General features: G+C 39.5%; 1 protein-coding gene across 2 annotated transcripts; it reads left to right on the plus strand.

The window, feature by feature from the left end:
• Positions 1-185: 185 nt before the first annotated feature.
• Positions 186-16,930, plus strand: GSKIP (GSK3B interacting protein). 2 transcript variants are annotated; one of them, XM_081293477.1, is made up of 3 exons: positions 186-292; positions 13,106-13,364; positions 16,453-16,930. In XM_081293477.1, exons 2-3 carry the CDS (start codon positions 13,107-13,109, stop codon positions 16,612-16,614), a joined length of 420 nt encoding a protein of 139 aa, XP_081149603.1. In that variant the 5' UTR covers positions 186-292; position 13,106; the 3' UTR covers positions 16,615-16,930. The 2 variants fall into 2 exon arrangements, with proteins under 2 accessions (XP_081149603.1, XP_081149604.1); XM_081293478.1 differs by lacking the exon at positions 186-292 and adding an exon at positions 4,560-4,710.
• Positions 16,931-18,689: the final 1,759 nt, after the last annotated feature.

Raw genomic sequence — 18,689 nt, forward strand, 5'->3', positions numbered from 1 at the left:
TGAGGTAGACACCTCTGCCGCACGACGAATTTGTTGTCATCTATGAGGCGCGCTCCCGGCCCCGGGGCGCTCCCAGCGCGTCCGCGAGACGCAGCCTCCTCGCGCGCGGCCGGGCGCAAGCGGAAGTGACGCCACACTGGGGGCCGGGTAGGCGGGAAGGAGAGCCCGGGCCGAGCACTTCCGGCGGTTCGGGGGCGGGGCCAGGGCGGTGCGGGGGCGGGGGCGGGGCTGGCGCCGCGGGTCGGCTCCAGACGCCCTCGCCGGGAGGAAGAGAAGGACGGGGCTAGCACAGGTGAGCAGTTGCGCTGCCGGGCTGCGGTCTGCGGGCGGGTTGCCGCCGGCAGGGCTGGGGGCAGGGCGGGGCCCTGCGTACCCCCTCGAGGCCCTCGACCCGGTGGTGAGGGGCGACGGACAGCGGGCCCGGTATCCGCGCTGAGTGGGGTCTGGGGGCGGGTCCGGCCTGGGCTGGCCGGGTCGCTCAGATCCTGGGCCCCCGAGAACCGCTGCTCCGGGCGCCGCCCCTTCCACTGCGAGAACGGGTGGCCGCCGGCATCCCGCCCGCCGCAGGAATCCCGACCGGTGTCATTGTCAGCAAGTTATGGGTCCCGTGCCTCCTGCGGGCATTGTTTCCGAAGCTTCCTCTGGGTTACTCTTGGTCTAGTGGCTTGCAGTTTGCAAAGCGCCTGTCGTACACTCTTAGTCCACCCTGGGGGTGCTACACCGACGACCAGGAAACTTGGGCTCTCGAGGCATCTGTGGCAAAACTGCTTTCTCGGATAAATGCCAAAGGCTCCCGACCCCTCGGGGACCTGGGTGAAGAATTCGTCTAGTCCTGGGCATCTGCGCAATCGTGCTTCTGCCCTCTAGGAGGCTACTCCTGCAGAGGCGGAGCCGGTTCAAGTTAGTCAACCCGGTGCCGGTTGCCCGGAAGTCAGCTGTCCTGGATTCGAATTCTGACACTGACACTCAGTGGCGGAACCACCTTGCACCGGCCACTGCCCTCTCTGAGCCTACCTTGACTCTTTGCCAAGTGCGAGAGTATTAATAGTATTAATATCTTACCTCCAAGGATTGCTAGGAAGAGTAAATGATGTTAGTTGGGCACCAAGCGAAACAGAGTCCTGAAACATAAAGCTGGTTAATTAAGGATAGTGAATTAAGATGACCAGTTTAAGGAGTTAAATATTTACTGTCTTCGTAATTATTTCATGAATATTAACATAGACCGGAAATGTTGATGGATACAAAAAAAATCTGGTTGTCCTTTACATTTTAGAACCAGCGTGCTCTCCAGTATACGTAGTGGCTTTGATAGTTGATGCGCCTCATTCTGTGTAGACGTATCTCAAGTATTCCCTATAACTTCAATTCCCAAGCTATTCCTTCATTTAAAAATATTTGTTAAGGGCTTGGGTTGTGGCTCAGTGGTGGAGCATTTGCCTAGCACATGTGAGGCACTGGGTTTAATCCTTAGCACCATGTGAAAAAATAAAGTTATTTTGAAAATATATCTGTTAAGGGTCATTTAAATGAAAGGACCTGGGCCCCAAAAAGTGTAAAGAAGAATCAGGCGTGCAGCCCAGTGGCAGAGCTGTGGTAAGCATGCGGGTGGCCCTGGGTTCATTCTCCTACACCAAAAAGAGAGTGAGTGACTGAATCAGACAGAACCTTCAAGGAGCTTATGTTCTGAAGTAGAAGGGCCATTCATGTATTTAGTGTTTATTAATTGCCTGCTTATGTCAAGGACTGTTCTAAGCTCTGGGGCTACAGCAGTAAACAGGTTGTTCCTACTTTCATAGAGCTTACATTTTACTGAAGGAAGGGGAAATGAACAAATCAATTGAATAATGTGTCATGTGTTAAATGCTATAGGGAAAAAAAAGAAATGTAAAAGGATTTGATCTAGAAATAAGGGGAGGAATATGCCTTTACAAAAACTAAAGAATGCTATGAGAAGGCCTCTCAAACTATTACCTTTTAGCAGACTTGGAGAAAGCTAAGAAGCAAGGCACATGGAGTTGGGAACAAGTCATACAGGGCCTTGCAGACAATTATGAGGATTTTTGCTCTGGGTAAAGCAGGTCTAACGAGAAAAGTGACATAATCTAGACTGTTTTTATAAGGTCATGCCAACTACTGTGTTGAAAATAGCCTGGTATGGGGGTTGAAGGGTCTGGCATGAACACAGCAAGACCAGTTAGAAGGATGCTGCAGTAATCCATACTGCAATCCAAACAGGACATTGGGACAGAGAAGATAGTTAGAAGCAGTTGGATGTTCGTTTTCTTTCTCTCTCTCTCTCTCTCTCTCTCTCTCTCTCTGTGTGTGTGTGTGTGTGTGTGTGTGTGTGTGTGTAGATATTAAGACATGTTTGTGAGTAATAATTATAACCCTTGCCATAAAAGGGGTATTAACAAAGTGGTGTGAACAGTCCAAGGTGGGGATCTCATCTGGCAGTGAAATAGGCCTTGGAAGGTTTGGACTGGAATTTTGACAAATGAATGAAACTTTTTTCAGTAACTGTTAATAAGTGGTTTCTTTTGCAATGTGGAATTACATTCAAGCTATCCATAGAATGCCTATAATATCAACTATCAGACAGGAAAGGAAAGGAAAATTAAAACCAAAGATTTTTCAATAAACACTCAAAGTGTTAAGTGTGTTGTCTTATACATTTTATGGTTTCTAGGAGAAATTCAGCATAAATGTTAAATGTCCTTGTCATATGGTTAGCTCCAATAGAATATAAACTCTTCCCATGTCACAATGCTATTTTGTGTTTTATCAAAGAACTACTACCACAAAATGTTAATACCTAGGAATAATTGAGGAAGATGAAAATATTTACCCAACTAAATATTGTGAGCTTTTTAGGAATTACATAAAGGGATTTGAAGAGACAGGTTGGAAACCACATATATCACAGACTAAATAGGTCATCTCAAAATAATCATTCTTCAAAGAAATTCATGATAACAGGTGAAATAAAAGAAGCTAGTAAGATGTTAAGGACCTTTTTAATACTCGCACCTGAGGAACAGGAATGTGATGTCAAGACTACCATTTCCCAGGTCTCTTTGAAGAAGTTCTACAAAACAGCAGTAGCAGCTGTCACCCTATAATGTAAAGATTCAAACGCTTGGAGTTTCAAAGCCAGCACTTTATTCTCTAAAATTGGTTTAATATAATTAACAGATAATATTTCTTGAACTTAGGAAGCACACAGCACATTCTATTTATTTAGTTAGTTAGTTTTAGATGGACACAATATCTTTATTTTTATGTGGTGCTGAGGATCAAACCCAGTGCCTCACGCATGCCAGGCTAACATGCTACAACTTGAGCCCCAGCCCCAGCCCCCCCAGCACCATTCTAAGCCCGCTTTTTTTTTTTTTTTTTTTTTTTTTTTTTTTTTTTGGTGGTGGTGCTGGGGATTGAACCCAGGGTCTTGTGCATTACAAAGCAAGCACTCCACCAATTGCGCTATATCTCCAGCCCCTCTAAGCACTTTCTATATATTTTCTCTCTTAATTCTATCAATATCACTTTAAGGTAGATATTACTATTAGCTTCATATTAGAGAGGAGGAATGTATAACGGAGAGACTAAGACATCTTGCCCTGAGTCACAGATTAACTGCTAGAGCTTAGAGTCAGCCTCATCAGCCAGCTTGAGAGTATCAACCACATCATGCTGATCACTTCTAGTTAGCATTAGGAGGATTTTCCAGATTGTAGTATTCCAAGAAAAAGTGATGGCAATTAAGATGCCACATCCCACTCCTCAGCTGACTGTTGTAAGCCACATCCCACTCCTCAGCTGACTGTTATAATGTCAGCTGAAAAGTCAAACTTTGTTTCAAAGTGAGTATTTGTAACCTTTGTTCTGCTCTTGAAATCTTTTGCCAGGCATTAGGTAACTGTCACTCTACCCACTCTCTTGTCATCAAGGACAAAGCTCACCTCTACGATTTTTTTCCAGGTCTTTGATGCTTTGAATTTGTAGTGAAACAAAATTAAGTCAAGTAAATTAAGTGGATAATAAGGGATTTAGTAGTAATCGTTATCTTGCTAACCAATTTTGTGAATCCTCCAAAGACATAAAAACACTTATTTAGCACAGCCCAAAAATTATACCAACAGATGGAGAAAGAGCTGAACCCTAAATAATTTATGCGTGATGTTTTAAGGAATCATTTTTGGAAACTTTATAAAAACTAGGTGATGCAATCTACCAGAATGATTGAGAGCAATTATAATGAATTCCAATTTTTATAGATTTTATTGGCAACAGAATACTGCCCAGACTCTGGTAGAGAACCAGTGTAGGGTTTAAATGGGAAGCAGTGAGGTTTTCTATTTTATCTCTTTATTGATTTGTTTTATATTGGTTAGAAAGTGCTTTATTTAAATATAGTGCCAAGTCATCCTTATTTCCTAGAGGATTATATAGTAATAAGAAACTAATTAATTTCTAGATTTTTTTTAAGCATTCAGTGTTTGAGTCTTTTTTAGGTCCAAGTTTACAATTTCTGGCTTTGAAGAAAAGTTTACAGAGGCAGTGTTGCTGTTTATTTATAGTTTTAAAACTCCTCAAATCAGCACAAGGTGTTTCTCCACCCCGGAGCTCCTTCCACAATCAGTAAAGGCACACCACCATTCTCTTGGCTTACTTTGCACCTAGGTAATGTGTCTCTCTCATTGCTGAAAGGTGAGTGCATAGTCATTTTACAGATCAGTGCATAAATGGAAAATAGCCATTTTTTACAAATGATTTGCAAATGATTGATTTAAAATTTTTAATTTGAAAAGTATATGTGAGTTATTGAAAACAGATATGAATGTTATGTTTCAGAAAATAAAAGCTAAATTAGGTGACTTTTCCTAAATTCTAAATGATACCAATTATAATCAACTTTATTCCTCTTTACTTTCAGATTAATGTTTGAAATATTATAAGCTCAAACTTCATTTGAAATAGATGCTTCAAATTACTTCATCTTAATAATAGCCTAGTTTTTCTAAGAAACTATTTCAGATTCCATACCTGTACTTTCCAATATATCACAAATCTTAGTTATTTTTCTTACTGCAAATATAATACATTTTCATTTTACCATAGAAAAACTACAAAGGTAAAAGGTTAAAACTACCAACAATTACCTTCTTTCTTTCCCTCCTCCCACCCAGATTGAGACCAGGGGTGCTTTACCACTGAGATACATCCCCAACCCTTTTTATTTTTTATTTTGAGGCAGGGTTTCTCAAAGTTGCACAAGACCTCCCTAGGTTACTGAGGCAGGCCTTGAACTTGTGATTCTTCTGCTTCAGCCTCCCAGGTAACTGGGAATCAAGGCATAAGCCACCACACGGGGCTACCTTCACTTTGAACAAAAAACATCAGTGTAAGTGAAGTGGAAAGAGTCGTGAGAATTTAGAGAATGCCGAGCTTAGTGCCAACCTGCATCCCTCGTACACTCCTGCCTCTGCCTGTCAACTTCCTACTGTCAGACACATTTCCTGTAGTGTACATAGCAAATGTACAACAGGAAATGTTGAAGGAAGTCCTTCTAGCCTTTAATTCCTTGGGATAGGGCAGTATTTCTCAGATTGTTTCACTCAAATATTCCTATCAGAGGGCAAAGGAAACCCCAGAGGTATAGGGATATAACCTAAAGAGGACATGGCTTGAGACTTCCAAACATTTTTGTTCTTTTTTTAATTCAAGTCAGTTTTACATCATTTTTCCATAATATTGATACTATAATAAGAGTGATATGCAGGGCTGGTGTTGTAGCTCAGTGGTAGAGAGCTTGCCTAGCATGTGTGAGTAACTGGGTTTGATCCTCAGCACCATATAAAAACAAACAAAGGCATTCTGTCCATACACAACTACAAAAATATTTTTTTTAAAAAGAGTGATATGTATTCTCTAAGAACATTACCATATATGTCCTGTGACTTTGTATACCTTTCTTCACAGAGCCGAGTACCACCACTTGAGAATTTTTCTGTGGCTTATTCATTCAAAAAGATCTTTATGCAGACACTATGCTGGTGATAGTAGACATCATAGGCCCCCATCTTCATGAATATGTAGTAACAGACACAAAAACTGTTGGTAATGAAGTACAGTAAGTACAGTAGTACCATGCAGAGGTGCTTTGTAGGGGATATGGTGATCTCTCTTACAGTCGGACACAGAACTGTGAAAGATGTCCGAGTTGAATTTTGAAGGATTGTAGATCTTCAAAGTAGTGTCAAAATATATTTTATAAAGTTAAAAACAGGAATCTAGAGCTGGAGATGCAGCTCAGTCAGAGTACTTGCAACATTCATTAATGAAGGAATCCACAAGATGGTAAGGTTGATTCAGAGTAGGCAAGACCAAAGTCAATGAAAGAAAAACTGATGAAATAGGGTTGCAAAATTGACTGGTGGGATTTCTACTTCTAGCCAAGGTAGAGTAATAGGGACCCTCTCACCTTAAACAACAAAATTTGGGCAAAAATACATGAAGCAGTATTTGGGGCATCAGCAATGGATAGTGATCCCTAAGAAGCAAGACATAAATGAGATGAGCCTGTGGTCCTAGTTTATTGCCTGGAGAGATGTTAGACATGGCACTTGGGAGAAAAATTCTGGTGAAGTCTGGTGGTCTACCAAAATAGAGGACATGGAGCTAGGACAGTATGTTAGAAAGCAGAGAGCTTCACAGAGCAAGGGCTGTGGAAATAACTGAGCCCCGCCTTGAGCCTATAGCTGAGTATTAATCAGCATATTGCTATGAGGACACCATCCAAAGGTGAGAAAAGAACTACCTGAAAGAACTAGAAAAAACAATTTTCTGAACTAAAGCGGGACCAGAGAGAGTTCCTGTTCCTCTTGCACAAAATTCACAAAATTGGTAGAGTACTCAGAAAAAGGGTTTTTTAGAAAAAATAGATATTGTAGAAGAAAAAACTCGAAGATATAGCAGTAGACATCATTCAGTATGAAACCCACAAGAGGGGCTGGGGTTGTGGCTCCGTGGTAGAGCACTTGCCTAGCATGTGCAAGGCACTGGGTTCGATTCTCAGCATCATATATAAATAAATGAATAAAATAAAGATCCATCAATATCTAAAAAAAAAAAAATTTAAAAAGAAAGAAACACTCAAGAGACTGAAAAACTGAACAAAGCTGTGAGGAATAGAGAACCCTCAGTCTAATACACAAAATTAGAGTCTCCAAGAAGAGAGGGACAAAAAAAAGTTTGAAATGATGGCTGCCAAATTTTTTCCAAATTAGTTGAAGACTATAAACCCAAGGATCTCAAAAAACACAAGCCAAAGAAGCATGGAAAAAGTATACCAAGAAGTACAGTGAGAACCGTGTTACCAGATTTCTCATGGGAAACTGCCGCAACATGAGAGTTGAAAAACATCTTTAAAGATTTGAAGGACAATGAATGGGCTGGGGATATAGCTCAGTTGGTAGAGTGCTTGCTTTGCATGTACAAGGCCCTGGATTCATCCCCAGCACCACACACACACACACACACAAAAAAAAAATTAGATTTGAAAGACAACTGTCAATCTCGTATTCTATATGCAGCAAAACATCTCTCAAAGATGAAAGGAAGATTTGTTCAGACACAACAAAGCTGAAAGAATTCATAAACAGCAAATGTACACTACAGGAAATGTTGAAGGAAGTCCTTCTAGCAAAAAGTACACAGATCATATATGTAGATATAGGTAACACAAAGGAATAAGTAGCATCAGAAATAGTAACTGTGATTAAGAATAAAAGTTTATATGAAGTTTTTAACATATATTGAAGATACATGACAAAAATAGCAAATAATATGTAGTATACTCTTGTAAAGTTCTTATACACAAAATGGTATAGTATACTCTTGTAAGGTTCTTATACACAAAATGATATCTATTGCAAGCACATTATGATAAAGAGGTATACTGTAAGCTAAAGCAACCACCAAAAACATACCACAGACAATTATATTTAATAAGCCACCGAAAGATAGAATCCTAAAAGTGCCAAACATAAGCAGAAAGATAAAGAAAAAGAAGTAAAATACAGATGAAACAAAACAAATAGCAAGATAGTAAATTTAAACTCAATAATACTGGTAATTATGGTAACCATACTAATTGTAAATGGTTAAACAACCCCAATTATAATGTAAAGGTTGCCAAATAGGATTTAAAAAACTGGGCCAAACTATGTGCCTACAGTATACAGACTTCAAATAAAGACTGTTATTTCCATTCTCAAGACCTTAAAACAACTTATTTCAAAATCAAGTTCCTCCCATCTAGGTGTCAGCACCCTGTTGAACAGCCATTCTTGCCCATCCATCACACCCTTAACAGTTTCTTTGTATGTCATCTAGGCTAGTCTCCTTACAAATCTTGCCATATCCTACACAAAGCTGTGCTTATCCTCTGTTCCCCATGAACAGACTCTGAAGACCACTCTGCTGTCCATAACTGTATGTAAGCTCATTCCAGACCAATTTTGACATGTTCATGAGTTGAACCTCATCATAACTAACTGATATATCGTAGACCATGCAATATCAGGGCTCTTAAAACAGTAGATTTTTCTGTCCGTTTTATTTTATATGAGAATAGCATGAGCCCAATGAGATTATGTGGCCAAATTCCAAGTTCACACAAGTGTAATGGTAAAGGTCATAGTAGGTCCAAAAGCATATCATCGTTTTCTGTGATTATCAGCCACTCACAATAAAGTACATTTCTTTGGTTGTAATTATGATGTGTTTGGCTTGTAGCTGTAATATTTGTACAAATATTCCTCATTCTGTTTTATTTCCTAAATTAGACCATAAGCTACCAGTAATCATCTTTAATTGCCCCTAGGCTTCACTCTTTCCTGTGGGCTCGATCCCTGACACACATGGTAAAATCAAACCTCAGTAAAACTACAATTTTAATATAAGAAGAAGGAAGAAAACATGTCTATATTTTCTTTTTACCTTCTCCAGCTTAATATACATTTGGCTTATTTGCATGTTTTCAGTGTTTAACTGTGGTAGAATATGTACATAAGTACAAATAACTAGGTGTCTGCTCATAGTGCTTTGACCCACTGCTGTATGGAATCAAAAATGTGGAAACTGCTTCTCTGATGCTCAGTGCTCTGCTGCTTCTCCAGCCACTGAAGCTTGGATATGGTTTAATCACCTCAAAGGTTCACATGCTAGAGCTTGGTCTGCAGTGTGGTGAGGTGGAACATTGTTAAACCTTGAAGAGGTGGGCAGGCTGTAGCTCCCAGCCCCCCACAGCCTCCACCCAGGCGTGGCCCCTGCCTGGCCTTACTCCAGCAAGAGCAGGGCAAGCACACTCAGCTCTGTCCTTGGTGCCAAGCTGATGACAAGACTGTTCCAAAAGGCCTCCAGGACACTTTGATGTCCTGGAGCAGGGGATGATGGCACTGGTGCTCACCTGGCAGGACTATGGCTGTTTTGCAACCAACACCATAACAGCAGCTTTGCCAACCCGACAGTTTATCCACATGGCTTTGTGTTGTGCTGCTGGTCCTTCAGAATCACTATAGTGATGCACATGGCAAAGAAGAAATTGTCAAGCTTTCAAACAAAGTAGAAGAAAGAAAGAATTGAGTCTGACAGTGCTGGGAGGTGATCTCTTACCACCCATAGTTTGCTTAGGGGCTATCGACAGTTGGTCTGTGCAGTAGGTGAAGGAAGCACTACAGGGTGAAGGGTTCACCTCATCAGAACATTAAAATTCTATACTTGAAACAGCTTGGAAATGTTTGCCTCCCCAGTGGGAGAGTGATTTGGCGCATACCTAGACGTCCTAGGCAGTGGCAAAGGGGGTTACACTAGCAAAGAGGTACTGATTCTAAAAGCAGGCCTGGGGCATATTATATGAAATAGCCAAACTGAAACCAAACTACTAGCCCGGGAGCAGCTGCAGAGACCCATCAAGACCCCCAACAAGAGCTCTGAGGACCTTAGTGCCCACTTGTCCCAGAGCTCATGACTTTCCCTCCCTACCCTCTCAGAAAGTCTGGGTGGTAGTAACCCAAGAAAGGATATAGATAAATAAGTCTATTTAGCCTGTTAGGAAAAATAAGTTGTAATCATAGTTTAAAATGTTTTTATTTGTATAATGCTTTAATACTAAAATATTTTAACCTATATCATGAAAATTTCTGAATATTACCAGGTGAGGTGGTACATACCTGTATTCTTAGTAACTTGGAAAGCTGAGACTGGAGGATAGCAAGTTCAAAGCCAGCCTGGGAAACTTAGCAAGACCCTGTCTCAAAATCAAAAAAGGAAAAAGGCTGGGGTGTGGCTCAGCGGTAGAGTGTTTGCCTCGCCCACACCTAGCTCTGCTTTCCATCCTCAGTACCACTGCAACAGCAAACCTTCTTTCTGAATGTTACACTTTCATTCAAAAGGCATTTTGGAGAAAGGCTTCTCAGAGTTGTCACAGTCTCGGAGAAGGTCTTTCTCTTTTGCAGCTTAGTGCTAATAATCACACAGCAATAATTTGGTGACCTACTTTGCAGACCTGTGAGGATTTCTTCCATTCTAGCACCAGATTCTTCATCATTCCCCATCATTAAGGCCCTAATCACACTGAATTACACTCCTGCTAAAAGAAAACTTTGTAAACTGTCGGGCTTTCTCATGTATACATCTTTTGCAAATAATGAATATTATTTATTACATCTATAATTGAGGCACTCAGTCACTTAAGCAAAATAAAAACAACTTTCATGATGTTCAGAGATTTATAGTAGGTAGGCAATTTCAAAATCTTCAAACTAAATTTGCAAAATATAAAATGTGCTCCAGAGCTTATATATAAAACCAAGTGTGATATTAAGCAGCATATTGATGATATTAAGAAGGTTGAAATTTTTAGAAAATCAAATATTTTTATTTTCATATATATAGTAAATCAGATTTTAGTTACCTGACAGATTGTTTCAATAGTAATTGATCATTTTGTAATTGTGTTGTCAGCAATGAGTGGCTAGTTCTATAAAGTGGAATAGGAGACAAAGGATTCTTAAAAGTGTCATTAGTTGAGATAGAGCGGAGGAGTACAGGGCTGGGGTTGTGGCTCAGGGGCAGAGCATTTGCCTAGCATGTTTAAGGCCCTGGGTTCAATCCTCAACACCACATAAATAAGTAAGTAAATAAATAAAGGTATTGTATCCAAGTACAACTAAAAAATAAATATTTTTTTTAAAGAAAGAATGGAGGAGTACATTTTTTATCCATTTGCTTTTATTTTTTAACATAGCTTTACATAGTTTTCCACAAGTTGTCTTTAGCAAATAGTTTTGGCTTAAATAATGTGCAGATAACATGCAGCTATAGGAACTCTGCCTCCTTAAGCTTTTTGCTGATAATTCAGAGCAGTAGCTGCACAGCAGAATCACTCAGGAGCTCTGGAAAAACATCCATCTCCCAGAGTTTTGGGTTCCATTTCTCGGCGCTGGGGCCAGGTCATCCGTTTTTATGCGCTCTCCCAGGCAGTTCTAGTGAGCTGCAGAGGCTGAGAAGTACCAACTTAAAGCATTTTGGATATCATAGAAAGGTCACAAGTGAGTAACTTTAGAAAAAGAGATGGAATATACAATGTAACAGACAAATGGCATAATCCAGAATGTTCATACAGCATTGTCAGGAAAAAAGGTTATTAAGGCTTCTGTTAGGAAATGAGATCATCACTCATGTGAAGGGGAGCACAGCGTGCACAGTAGACAGGAAGAGAATGCTGAGCGAGTGTGGATGGGCGAGAGGCACCTGCATTCAGCAGAGCAGTGCTTAATCCCTGTCAGAGAAATGAAAGCCTTAACTTTTAAAACCTGCCAGGTAAAAAGAAAGTACAGGATCTTATTCTCTAAAACCTTTTTTACAGTCCTACACATTTTCACATATATCAACTTTTCTCATTCCTACATTTCAAAATTTAATAAAATTCACTGCCGGGAAAATCCTTTTTAACCCTAGTCACAGGAGAAACATTAGAACTGCATAACAGCCCGGCAGTAATATTGGATCAAGTTGGCATGATAAATGTCATTTTTTTTTTTTTTTAATATTTGGACCAGTTCAAATAAGTAGTGAAAAGATGAGTTACTCGGAAACTCTTAGGATTATAGGCTGTCCATTTGTAAAATAAAGCTACAGAAAATATATCCCGGGCTAACTAAAAAGTTAAATATGAATATGAGAATTTAGAAGACTGCTAGAGATTTTATAGATGTAATCATGGGGGTGGGGAAGGCCTTCTGACACAGTCCAACCCAGAAGTCTGAAAGGAACCAGTAGGAGGCAGAGTGTTGTCATGGATAAGGACTTGAACTGGACTTCAGATGACCTGGGTTCCACTGCATATCTGCCCTTTTGATCTTAGAACTAAAATACAATCTGAACAGTCAAAAAGTGTTTACTTAGGGAAATACATACTAAAATAATGAACTCTCATTCTTCGCCTCTCACGTTGGCAAAAATTAGAAAGGATTGGAAAGAGTATGTTGAAAAAGAGAACAGATGCCCCTGTTCTGTTGGTGGGTATATAATCAGCACTGCCTCCTTGAAGCATGAAGTGCAATGTCTGTTGAGAGTTAAAATGAGCGTGTCCTTTGACTCTGCAGTTCCAGTTCTAAATCTCTCTCCTAATCACACATTTATAAGTGTGCATAGTCTTTCTACTGAACCATTATTCAGAATAGCTCAAAACTAATATATGCTAATCAATATGGGAATTAATCTTTTAGGGGTAAGTGGGGAAGAAAGGCCCTTTTTTTTAATACCTTTATTTTATTGATTTATATGTGGTGCTGAGGATTGAACCCAGGGCCCCACACGTGCCAGGCAAGCGCTCTACCGATAAGCCACAACACCAGCCCCAAGACCCTTTTTTTGATCCATAGATATCTGTAATTTTACTGTAAAAAACTACTGGAAATGATTTTAGAACGTATTCTCCCTAAAAATTGTTAGCTACTTAGTGTTTCATGCCAAGCTATTTCAATCAACAATGTTTTAAATGTCTGTTAAAAAAAAAATCATATGTACTTTTTTGCAGAATGGAAACAGACTGCAATCCCATGGAGCTAAGCAGTATGTCGGGGTTCGAGGAAGGCTCAGAGCTTAATGGCTTTGAAGGAACTGACATGAAAGACATGAGGCTGGAAGCTGAAGCAGTTGTGAACGACGTTCTCTTTGCTGTGAACAACATGTTTGTCTCGAAAAGCCTACGCTGTGCAGATGATGTGGCCTATATCAATGTGGAAACAAAGGAAAGGAACAGATACTGCCTGGAGCTCACTGAAGCAGGACTCAGGGTAACTCGGTTTTCTTCGCACACTCACACAAAAGTATATCTTTACCATTTTTTGATAAAAGTAGAGGGGAGTAAGGATGGGAGTGGTGTTCACTGTCAAAATTAGACGTTCAGCAACTTCCAAAACTCTTAAAGAAAACCTTAAAGTCTTTGATCATGAGAAATTGAATTTTTTGAAAAAGACAAAATTTTACTTGCAAGGTATTATGTCACTTTAATCATTACCCCCACAGTAATTTATTTTTCATGGGGCTAAATGTGTCCACCAAAACTATGCATACTCTGCAGTGAATGAGTTTTGCAGTCTATATATTGAAAGGATCTTTGTGCACTTCTTATAAATGTCTTTCCTATTAAAACAAAGTTTTTGACTCTTCTGTTTTCCAGCTCTTAGACAGAATTGAATCAGAGAAAGCTGGGAGTGGTGGCACAAGTGTGTAATCCCAGCAACTAAGAAGGCTGAGGCAGGAAGATCACAAATTCAAAACCAGCCTCAGCAACTTAGCAAGGCCCTAAGCAACTTAGCTTGACCTTGTGTCAAAGTAAAAACTAAAAAGGGCTGAGGATGTGACTCAGGGGTTAAATGCTTCTGGATTCTATTTCTGGTACCAAAAAATCAGAGAATGACATTGTACCTCCAAATTTCCACGAGTTGTTCTCTTCTTACAAGAATCTGTTATAAAATCTTCCAGACAGATTGACCTTTCCACATCTTTAACCAGAATCATAAATTTAGAATAACAGAAAACATCAACTGACAGCAGCTGTACAACAGAAAAGATGGAGTACCACATACCAGTAATCCCAGCAACTCGGGAGGCTGAGACAGGAGGATGGCAAGTTTGAGGTCAACCGAGGTAACTTAGTGAGACACTGTCTTAAAATATAAAAGGGTTGGGAATGTTGGCATGGGGCTTGCCTAGCATGTATGAGGCCTTGGTTTCCTTCAGATGACTTATAGGTACTGTATGTTCCTTGAGAGGTGAAGCAAGGCCAGCATCTCCACTGCTCTGTTTCCTCATAACTCCACATAGATAGCTGCTTTAGTAGTAGGACCTGCATTCACCTAAGGACCAAACCCAGGCCTTGAGCACACTAGGCAAGTGCTCTACCACTGAGCTGCTTCCCCAGCCCTGCATCCACCAATTTTTATGCACCCCTTTCAAAATTTCATAATTTGCACTGAAAACTGTAGTGGATCTTAAGTACAAACAGGCTCAGGAATCGGAGGCAGGAAGATCAAGAGTTCAGAGCTAGCCTCAGCAAAAGCGAGATGCTAGGCAACTCAGTAAGACCCTGCCTCTAAATAAAAATACAAAATAGACCTGGGAATGTGGCTCAGTGGCCAAGTGCCCCAGAGTTCAATCAATCCCCAGTACCCTCCACAAAATGTAAAGACAAATAGCCAAATCAGGTTTAGAGATAAATGCCCAGGGTAAATTCTGTCTTGGTTTTGGCTAATTCTAAAGTGGCTGTAGTAAGGTCAAAGGGGTTCTTTTTCCTCTGTGCTACTGGGGATTGAACCCAGGGCAGTCTACACCAAGCTACACCCCCAACCCTTTTCAGTTTAGCTTTTAAGACAGGGCCTTGCTAAACTGTCTAGATTGGCCTCAAACTTGTGATGATTCTGCCTCAGCCTCCCAAGTCTCTGGGATTACAAGCATGCACCACAGCACACAGCTAAGTAGAAGCAGTTCTCAGGGAGACTCAGAAATCGTAAATGTGAGTGATCTCGGTTGAGTTGGTCTACTGTGAACTCCTGCTTCTTTATCTATTACCTAGAAATTAAGAACTAAAATGAACTGTAAGCACTATTATACTACTAAATGATGCAGAAAGATCTGAATCAATTATAAGAATGGGCTTGATGTCAGTCTGTTTTCAGATATTTTTTTGTCTAATTGTTATTGAGCAACTGTCCTGCGTCAGCGCTTGGAAATCAAACCAAAAAGATGTGACCCCTGACCTTTGGAAGGTCACAGTCTAGCAGGGATAAGAAAGAGGCAGACGGAGTGTCCCACACAGCAGAGAGTGACATAGAAATGTGGACCTGAAGAGGTGTGGTTCATCTTCTTCAGGTGTCTGCCTCAGGTTTTATTTTAACTATAAATTACTCAACTTCTGTTTCTAACATAAACTTCTATGGCTTAAATGTCTTCTTTGGCTTAACTATATGCAACAAAATATAGAGTTTATATGGGGTTTCATAAGCTTTAATGAACAAAAACTTACTTTTATCCTTATGTGCTGGTAAAACATGATATATCTTATTTTCTTGTCAGAAAAGCTTAGCTATGTTTAAAGGTGAAAAAAATCACACAGAATAACATTTCCATTTATCTCATAAATTTGTTCCCTGTCAGACTATCAGCTAAGTAATGTATTAGGTGAAAGTGACCTTTCACGTTACTAATTATTGAAGCCAAGTTGTTATTAAAACAAGTATTAAAATAAAAAACTGATAAAGCTAATTCATTATTTAAATTAAACCATCTATAGGAATAATTTTGGGATACTTTATTTAAAAAGTCTAACCTAAATAAATAATAATAAAATATGAACTGGTATTATCTATTATAACACCTTAATGTAGTGGACCCTCAGTATATGTGGAATTAAATAGGTATAAAAAGGGCTGGGGATGTGGCTCAAGTGGTAGCGCGCTCGCCTGGCATGCGTGCGGCCTGGGTTTGATCCTCAGCACCACATACCAACAAAGATGTTGTGTCCGCCGAGAACTAAAAAATAAATATTAAAAATTCTCTCTCTCTCTCTCTCCTCTCTCACTCTCTCTTTAAAAAAAATAGGTATAAAAAGCATATTTTGATATATGAAAATGAAATTTTTATGTATGTAACTTTTTAAATTATTTCTCTATATTCCTTTTAGGAGCAGAAGTGGGTAAATCAAACCTTTTAAATATCAAAAAAAAAGAATTCCATAGGAAATATTTTTCTGGGGTTGTTTATATAAGTTCCTTAAATACCAAAGGTTGTATTAGAAGAACAACCTGCGTAAACACTCAGTTTTCATTTCCTGAACCAAGGTGGAAAGGAATTATGTAATTCATGGGTATATTTCTCTTGTAGGTAGTAGGTTATGCATTTGACCAGGTGGAGGATCACTTGCAGACTCCCTACCACGAAACCGTCTATTCTCTGCTGGACACACTCAGCCCTGCCTACCGGGAGGCGTTTGGAAATGCGCTGCTTCAGAGACTAGAAGCTTTGAAAAGGGACGGACAGTCGTGACTAAGTTGTTTCCTGTCAGATGGGGCTGCTTCTGGTACAGAATGTCCACATGAAACTTGAAGTTTTTGCACATGGTCATAATTGAAAATGCTTCTTCAGTTCTGTGTGTTTATCATTTGCTTCAGATTTAGGCTTTTGGCTTAGAACATCAGTGACCTAATCAGTTGTCTTAGTTTCTGATTCATTAAGGGAATTCTGAGGCCATTGCTGTGACACCATCATAGGACATCAGATTTCTTCATATAATTTCTCTGCATCTCAGAACCTAATCAGTATTTCATTCTCTTGTTACAGGGCTTTGATGCTGCCAGCACTCTCTTTTACATATGAAATTCTAGATTTGCACAGTAATAATAGGAATTAGAATTACCTAACTTCAAACATGGATTCAGCCTGCTAAATCAGGGGTTTACTACTAGCTTGGACTGACTTTGTAGTGATTATTTTGCTACTGGCCTTATTGGAAACAAACTATTGACTAGTTTCCCCTGCACAAATTTTGAGATTCACTGCTTCACTTAATCTATTTATATTACTAATATGGTTTGAAAAGATGAATGACTTATATGTTCTAGCTAGTATTAAATAAAAACAGGGACCGAAGTCGTGCTTGTGCTCCTTTTTGCAGCAGCCAGCCAGCTAAGCAGAAGATGAACCGTTAGCAAATGAATGTAATAACTACTTGTTTCCAAGATATCTAAGCACATAAGCAAATATAGGAACAGGCTTCATTCCCAACAAAAAGCATCCTCAATGTGTGTGATTGAAAAGAAGATTCTGGTTTCCTAGAAGACAATATTTTGGCCTGTGTTAATTCTTATTCTGAATGTTTGTTTACATAATGTACAGTATATATTCAGAAAGTATTTTTGCTTCAACATTTACTTTCTATAACGTAGTGCTTTGGTATTCCCATGGCATCCCTCCTCCCCAGTAGATGGACAGTGTTCTATCTCAGTGCTAAATGTACAGTGTAATGTGAGTGCATTGTATGGGTTTGAAACCAAAGGATGAATGAAGCATTCAGAGACTTAATATTTGAAAAAGAGATACTCTGTATTTTATATTTTACTACAGGTACTAAAATTTATAAACTTAATAAAATGTCCAATGCTGCTGCATGTTTTCAAGTATATGTCGAACAATAAGGATTGAAGAATTTTTTTAATAGTCACCTAAAGCAGCTGCTGTAGAAATATTGAACTAAAATTCTGTTTCCAGACACACCTTCATGAATTTGTCATTTGCAGATGTTTTTTTTTTTGTCATTATTTGAAAAATAGGCATTTCTAGGTTCCAAAGATCACATGATGGCTATGGGTGTATCTCAGTGCTAGAGCAGTACTTGCCTAGCATATGTGAGGTCGTGGGGTTCAATCCCCAGCACCAAAAAAGGAAGAAAAAGGATCACTGGACCAGAGCAAATTAAAGTTCAGTTTTCTGTCATCATCCCTGTCAGAGCTCACTGAAATGTGTGTGATGGATAACGTACTTATTTATTTTCAGACGCTTAACTGGGCAGTGAAGTCTAACTTCAGGTTGAACTTTCTCATGCTTAATCTCAGGCTAAATGTAAATGATATTTGTAAAGTTTGAATAAAATTCTGTTTATCATTTTTTGAGTTAAGTATGAAGAAAAGCAATTGTGTTTAAAAATTGAAATTGTTCATTTTGTGATAAATGATTGATTCCAAAAGCTTCTGTTTCCATTTTTCAATTCTACATTGTTATACTCTACATATGTACTTTTGATTTGAAGTGAGGTAAGTGAGTTGCCTTTTTTAATTACCATGAAAGAGGAACAGCAAGAGAGGATATTAGTAAAACTACACAGATCTACATGAGAACATAGACATTAAAACCTCCATTTTGCTGGGTATGGTGGCACATGCTTATAATCCCACCCTCTCAGAAGGTAAAGGCAGGAGATTACAAGTTCAAATTCAGCCTGTGCAACAGAGCAAGACCCCATCTTAAAACAGGCACAGTGGTATACACCTGTAATCCCAGGAATTTGGCAGGAGGATTACAAATTCAGGCCAGCCTCGGCAACTTAGACCCTGTCTCAAAAAATA

Source organism: Spermophilus citellus (genome assembly GCF_964194105.1).
Source record: "Spermophilus citellus genome assembly, chromosome: 4".
NCBI lineage: Eukaryota > Metazoa > Chordata > Mammalia > Rodentia > Sciuridae > Spermophilus > Spermophilus citellus.

What these genes read in the sequence shown, in the direction of transcription:
- GSKIP (XM_081293477.1), top strand. Translation starts at nt 13,107, where the DNA reads ATGGAAACAGACTGCAATCCCATGGAGCTAAGCAGTATGTCGGGGTTC. An exon ending in TCACTGAAGCAGGACTCAGG is followed by an intron (nt 13,365 to 16,452) that starts GTAACTCGGTTT and finishes TTTCTCTTGTAG; the next exon opens with GTAGTAGGTTATGCATTTGA.